The sequence below is a fragment of the Chelmon rostratus genome, chromosome 4 (assembly GCF_017976325.1).
Source record: "Chelmon rostratus isolate fCheRos1 chromosome 4, fCheRos1.pri, whole genome shotgun sequence".
Lineage (NCBI taxonomy): Eukaryota > Metazoa > Chordata > Actinopteri > Chaetodontiformes > Chaetodontidae > Chelmon > Chelmon rostratus.
The window spans coordinates 30165614-30172900 of NC_055661.1; the positions used below are offsets into that span (position 1 = coordinate 30165614).

General features: G+C 44.3%; 1 protein-coding gene across 1 annotated transcript in view; it reads left to right on the forward strand.

Annotated features, from left to right (window-relative positions):
• The first annotated feature begins 517 nt into the window (after positions 1 to 517).
• LOC121605307 (ephrin-A2-like) overlaps positions 518 to 7287 on the forward strand; it is a 63077-nt gene continuing 56307 nt past the window's right edge. Inside the window, exon 1 of the mRNA XM_041935179.1 lies at positions 518 to 1458. Within this exon, the coding sequence (XP_041791113.1) occupies positions 1226 to 1458 (233 nt within the window). The 5' untranslated portion in view covers positions 518 to 1225. The remainder of the gene's footprint in view (positions 1459 to 7287) is intronic.

Here is a 7287-nt window from a genome sequence, read left to right on the forward strand (position 1 = left end):
GCATCAGAGCTCAGAAACATCACGTTAACACCAGCGAATCCTTCAGCGCCGCCTCGGTCTGTGACAGGAAGTCCTGATCCCTGACGGCTCCACGGTCACTTCACTGAGTGAAAAGTACAAAAAGTACACCTGCGTATTGCGCTGAAGTTTCTGTTTCAACCAGACACGAAGCAGCCGAACTGGACCCTTTCAGGACAAACAGACCTGGTCCCAGTGCTGAACCTCACTGACGCTCTGGAGTCTGAAGGGGATGAAGATCCTGCAGCACGTCCATGAACGGAGAGTCACATGTTCAGCTGTCCACATACTTTTGGCCATGTAGGGTACTCTGACACACACAGAGAGCGGGGGGTGGGGTGTCGGGGCACCGGGAACCAGAAGCTCCGCCCCGCGGGACGCACCGGGATCAGCATTGAGGACTGAGCCGGTAAAGGAGCCAAGCGCTCCTCCTGCAGCTCCAACCAAACTTTGACTCGATCTTCTTCTTCTTTGTCCTGCTCTGTGGTCCAGCCCGCCCACTTCAGTCCGGGTCGGTTCGGGTCGGTCTGCAGCGGCGGACGGAAGCGAGCGAACCCCGAAAAGTTTGAGTCCGGGAGCAAAGAGGAGGGATCCGGGCGGAGAGGGAGCAGAGACCCGGTCTTACTACGGACTGACGGCGGGTCGTGAACCTCCAGCTCCGGTGCAGCTCCGGTGCAGCTCGGGGAGTTTGGGGGAGCAGCAGACTCTCAAAGTGTCCAGCAGTTACATAAGAGACACAAAGAGGACAGAAATCCTGAATGAGATCTCCAGTCTGAGCAGACGCGGATCCGGAGTCCTGCGCTGCGCGTAAATGTTGGACTCAGTTTAGTTTGCCAGCACATGGACGCTTCACGGTCTGCACCCGGTCCCGCTGCAGGTCTGATCTGGTTCCGGCTGAGTAAAAATGGAACTTAAGGACACTTTGTCCTGCGGGACGCGGATTTGGACGAATTTATCGTTTTTTACGGGCAAACCGTCGCCGTGAAGACTTTCTCTCCTCACACAGGCAGAAGTGCTTCATGTTCGGATGGATTATTGTCGCTCTGCCTGCTGGGAAATCATCAGTTAAACGCGTGAGAGCGCGAGAATGAAGCTGCTGATCGATGGACATTGAGTATCGATCACCTCTGTGGATCCAAAGTGATTAAATCAACCTTTCTGTCCGCATGCTGTTCCCGGCGGGAGGCTGTTCTCCTCGCGGTCTTTGATGTTCTTCGGTTCTGGTTCTGGTCCCTGCGGGTCTCAGCGCGCTCAGAGCTGCAGAGAAGAGACGCGGATGTTCGCCGGGACGCAGCGCGCCGCGCCGCCGCACATGGAGCGCTCCGGGCGGCCGCTGCTGCTGCTGCTGCTCGGCCTGCTGCTCCGGCTCTGCTCCGCCGTCACCGACGACCGCCTCATCTCCGACCGCTACGCGGTCTACTGGAACAGCTCGAACCCCAGGTAAGACCCGGTCCCGAGTCCGCGCTGAAGAGACCGGACACGGGGAGGACGGGCTCAGCTGGACCAGCTCAAATGAAAAAGGAAAGAAGATGATGCTTTAATCCGGAAAACTTTTGTTCAGCATGAACAGTTTTAGTTTAGTTCATCATGAGTTCAACAAAGATCGAAACCTTTAAGGTCCTCAGCGGTTTGTCTAGAACCGCGGGACCAGTTTCTGCCAAAATCCGCCAAAAGACACAAGTTAGAGTCAAACTGAACTAAGTCCTGCGAATCCAGTCCCCCTGTCCTCAGAAACCAGACGCGCCCAATGAAAACCGGCACGGACGCAAAATCAATGATAATGATTATAATTATAATAACATTAATAACAATTACAATAATACCAACAACACCCAAAATAACAATAATAATAATGACAATAATGATGCTAATCATAATACTAATAACACAAATCCTAAATATAATAATATAATAATAAACATAGTAATAATACTAATAGTAACAATAGTGATAGTAATAATAATAATAATAATAATAATAATAATAATTAGAGTGAGCAGCTGTCAGGTATTTCATCCAGCAGGTGTGTGTTCATGTGTTCACTCTGCACATGAATGATTCAAAATATTCATCATCACCTGTTCACAAACACAAATATAAATGGTTGTTGAGTCAGTGAGGGGCCTCGCGGTGCCCCCCCCGGCCCCTCCGGACCCCCGGCATATTTACAACATATTAATCAGCTAAATATAAAAATGTTCAGTTTTTATGAAACAAATCAGGTTCATGATTATTTTCAATATTTCTGTCTCACATTAACAACAATTCCATCAAATTTCAGCTCAAACATTTAATCGATTGATAATTTTAATGAGTGATTAATTGTTCCAGTTGATCATTGAGTAAAACCTCCTCCCGTCTCTGCTCAGTCAGACGTCACCGTGGAAACCAAGACACACATTTTGGACTCTGTCTGGCATTTAATGGATGAAATGATCGATCTCTTCATCTGCAGAGGAACTGATCATGACAATAATCAATAAATATCCAAAGTGATTGAAAGGACGTGAAAACAAACACAAAGTTTAGCCGTTAAGTGATTCAAACTTTCTGTCTGTAAACGAGCTTCAGGTTTCAGATCCACAGACGGAGACGGTCCAGCTGACCCTGGTCTACCCTCCGCTCCGGTCCGGTCCGGTCCGGTCTGGCTCGGCTCCTGCAGTGACCTTTGACCTCTGCTGTCACTCTTTCACACTGTTTTCTCTTCTTCTGTGGTTTTTCTATAATACTTCTGTCAGTACTCAGTGTTCTTGGTGCGTGGCAGCAGAGGGTTAACAGCTCACTGTTCTGCTCTCTGATTGGTTGGCTGGTAACTGAACTGTCCAATAGAAGCCTATAATGTTCTCAGTTTATTCTAATCTTTTTCAGTTTTCTGGTTTTAATTTGGAAGTGAGAGAAGAGGAAGCACCAGAGTGTGTGTGTGTGTGTGTGTGTGTGTGTGTGTGCAAAAAACAGTAGCAGGAAGAATATAAAAAACACAGTAATATATATACATACAATACTATATATATATATATTTACATACATACACATACACACATTTTATAGAAAAAGACTCTAAAAATGAAAAGATGTGAAAAATTGCACATGGTGGGTGCAGATAAATTAAGTACAGTGTTTATACTATTGCACAGTAGATATAATATATATGTACCACAGTAGGAAACATATATATATATGTGTGTGTGTGTGTGTGTGTATATATATATATATATATTAATATGTATGTATGTACCATCAGTATGTATGAGGACATCGTGCTACATCAGACAATGCTGGAGCTGAACCTCTACTCAGAGTTGAATATCTCTGCAGTATTGTTGCAGTATCCCTGTAGTTCTCTTGCAGTATTGTTCCAGTATCTCTGTAGCATTCTTGCAGTATCCTTGTAGTACTCTTGCAGTATTCTTGCAGTATCCCTGTAGCATTCCTGTAGTATTCTTGCAGTATCTCTAGTACTCTTGCAGTATGTCTGCAGTATGTTTTCACATGCAGTACATCAGACGTGTCGGACACAGAGCGAATACTCCTCATGATGAATCTCTGTGTGATCTCATGATCAGCTCGTCTGAGAAGGAAGGTCACATGATTCAGTGGAAAGCTCCGGAGCAGCCTCTGAGTGCACGTGCACGTGCACGTCCGACACGCATGACGACAGGCGTGAAGTTTCACCTTTATTTCGTCTTTGAAGCAGAAAAGAAACAACACAGAAAAGTTGTGGCTTCCTCTGAAAAGGCTGCTATCGTCCAACTTAAAGCAGCTTTTACGTTAGCTACACTGAAACCAGTTAGCTGAAGCTAACGTTAAATAGCTACCTTACAGGCCTGCCACTACCAGTGCTACTACTGCTACTGTTAATAAGTACTGAACGAAGTGCATTTAAATATCCACAATTACTGCAGATAATCTAAACACAAGCAGGAAACATGATAGAGATATTAAACAGAATATTTCTGTCCTCTGAAGTCTCCAACAGAAACTCATCCTGTTCCACTGCTGACATATCTGCAGCTCTAAACCAAACCTCAGTCAAAAATCTGAGGATTTTGTTTGAATCCAGTTAAACTTGAAATCATGAATGTGGAGAATCGACGCAAACTCGTGAAGCGTTTCCATAAATGGTCAGCTGCACTCAGTATTTCCATTTTAGTGTATTTCAGCTGCTGTCGGCACATTTTACTGGTGTATTTTATTGTCTGTTGTTTAGTATATTTTATTTTCTGGTATATTTTTATTGCATTTACAATATTTTTAATATCTTAATTTTATTTTAGAATCTTTCTTATTATCTTCTTTCTAACAGGGGGGTTGTCACGCTCAGTGACAATAAAGAAATCTTTATTGTCACTGAGCGATGATGATGACGATGATGATGATGATAGCATCATAATAATAGTTTTGGGTGTCTGATCAGAAACTGTCGCTGAAGCTTTTTTATGACCTGATTCGACCTCATTGTGTTGTCACTCCCTGGTGTTTGTGTACCTTGTGGTAACCTGTGGTACCCTGTGGTACTTTGTGGTACCTTGTGGTACCCTGTGGTAACCTGTGGTACCGCGCTGCAGCATCTGGCTCTCAGTGTGTGAACTGATGCTGGTTGTACAGTAATTTGCAGTATTTGTGCAGATACTGCTGATGTTTCACAGTAGAGTTACTGTGATACTGTGATACTGTGATACTCGTGTACTTTCCTGCCGTCCTGTCGGCAGATCAGAGTAAAAGAACAACAGAAACAGACGAATCAGCTGTTGATGCTGTGAAATAAAAAAAACTAGAAACTATAAAAATAAAATGTTTCTCGTTCTGGAAAATTATTTTTTCTTTTTTTTTGTTTCATTCGTTGTTTTTTTTTGTTTTTCTTCAGAATTCCGAACAGAATTTATTTTCAAATATAAAAATAAATCAGCAAAAAAATTCAACGCGATTAAACATCACGTTATTATCAATCTGACATGTGACCTTCATCATCATCATCATTTGCATTTTTAAAACTAAAAACATTTCTGAAATGATTAATTAAAAAACTAAATTATTATAAAATGTTTTTTTTAATAATAGAATTTTGCTTCTTTCTTCCTGTTTGGTGTGAATGTGACTCAGAAAGCAGGTGTGAACGAGCGCTAACGTTTCCGTCTCGCGGTCCGGCGTCGGACCTCCGGGCTGCGGCTCCTCTGAATCCACTTCCTGTTTCACCGTCCCTGCGGTCAGTTTCCGGGTTTTTGGCGTCCTGGTCGTTCATCACGGCGGCGCTTTGGTTCCAGCTCGTGACCTTTGTTGACTCGTGTGTTGTTTTGTTCATCATCATCGTCGTCGTTGTTAGTTTTCACTTTGTTCTTTTCCAGCTGATACTTAGAATGAATGCAGTCTGTCAGCGTCCTGCAGATCTCAGATCAGTTCACTTCTCAGCCTGAGCTCCTATTGGTCCTGTCCTGATGTGTGTCCACTTTATTAGAAACAGTTAGAGTCAGATCGGGTTCAGACCACAGGAAGTCATGAAGCTGTTATTTAGGCAGAAACATGGTGGACAAAATATTAGGAACACCTGTCAGTATAACGGTGTGCAGCGGTGTCCTCGTCTGACCTTCATAACCAGACACTTCATCTTCTTCTTCTTTTCTTCTTCTTCTCCTTCTTTTTCTTTTTCTTTTTCTCCTTCTTTTCTCCTTCTCCTTCTTCTTCTTTTCCTTCTTTTCTCCTTCTTCTTCTCCTTCTTTTCTTCTTCTCCTCCTTCTTTTCTTCTTCTTCTTCACCTTCTTTTCTTCTGCTTCTTCTTCTTCTGTTAAGATGTGGCGGTGAAGAAGACAAAGCTCTGAATCAGTCAGTCACACTGAAGGTGTGTGTGTGTGTGTGACAGCGTCCTGAGCATCTGATTGGTTTACAGAGTTCACTGGAATCTTCATTGATTATCTGTCTGACTAATCGATCAGTGATTTGATCTGTCGAGTTTTTGTCAGATTCCTGTTTTCTGTGGACGTATGAATGTTTTTGACCCTGTCGTGTTGCCGTAGGCCACAAATCCTTTGTGCTGATGCTGCAGTTTTCTCTGTGTACTGAGGCTCTTTGTGTACTTTTACTGCACTTTTCTGCCATCAGACTCTCTGCTCAAACTGATCTCAGACCTGCTGTTTAGAGGTAAAATAAAACATTTTTGACTTGTGACTGGACTCAGGTCAGTAAATGAAATCTAGAGGAAATGAAGTGTTCCTCTGTGGCCGCAGGGTCCCGGAGCCAAAAACACCAAAACCCCAAAAATGTTAACTTCATTAAGTTTTCCTCCAGAAAAACGTCCCCGAGCAGAAACGGCAGCGGAGACGGCGAGCGAAGCGCGGAGCTCCTGATGGATTCAATAAAAACCAACATGTGAGTCAGACAAACAGCGGAAAACATGAGTTCATCCCGAATGAATCCACTTCAGACTGATTCAGGGTCTGCAGGCTCCAGCGGTTCTTCAACCAGAGCAGAAACATGAATCTGATCCTCCTCTTCCTCCTCCTCCTCCTCCTCCTCCTCTGTTCAGCTTGCAGACTCATTCAGACTGTGTGTGTGTGTTTACTGACTTTACGGGAAATCAAATGACGTTGTTGTCAGAGAAGTGATCCGCTGGATCTGCAGTCCTACGGGAACAGAGCGGGCTCAGTTTGTGGAGTTTATTTACTGAAGCTGAGAGAAACACTCTGCAGGAGGATGTTTGGAAAAGATCTGAAGAAATGTGAACAGTAAAGTTACGCAGCGACGCTCAAAGCTCCCACACTGTGTTTGACCCTGAAGTTACATGAATTCAGTGAAAATTAGTTTCAGTCTGAAAATCAACATTTTTTTAACTCGACAAATATTTTCTGCACATTCACAAACGTCCACAAACTTCTGGCCACTGATCCCACATCAGTTCAGTCTTTTCTCTGTGTGCCACTGAGCTGGCTGATCCCAGATCTGAGTCAGCAGCTGATGACGAGGGTGACTGATGAGGGAGTCAGACTCAAAGTCAGTTTGATGGAGACGCATCAGGACACCCTGCTGGACGTCAGAGACACACTCAGTGTGTCGTGTTACTGCAGGACACTCGCACAGACGAGGAGCACCTGAACGCACCGTTAGTTCTGGTCTCGTTCGGACATGAAGGACACATGAAGCTCACACAGTGTGTCTTTGTCCTCTGAATGTGGACAAACAATCACATCAGAGCTGTGTGGAAACATCGGGGGTCAAAGGTCAAACGCACGCTGTAAAAAGTGCAGCGTCTCTGTGACTTGGTGTTCAGATGACGTCCCG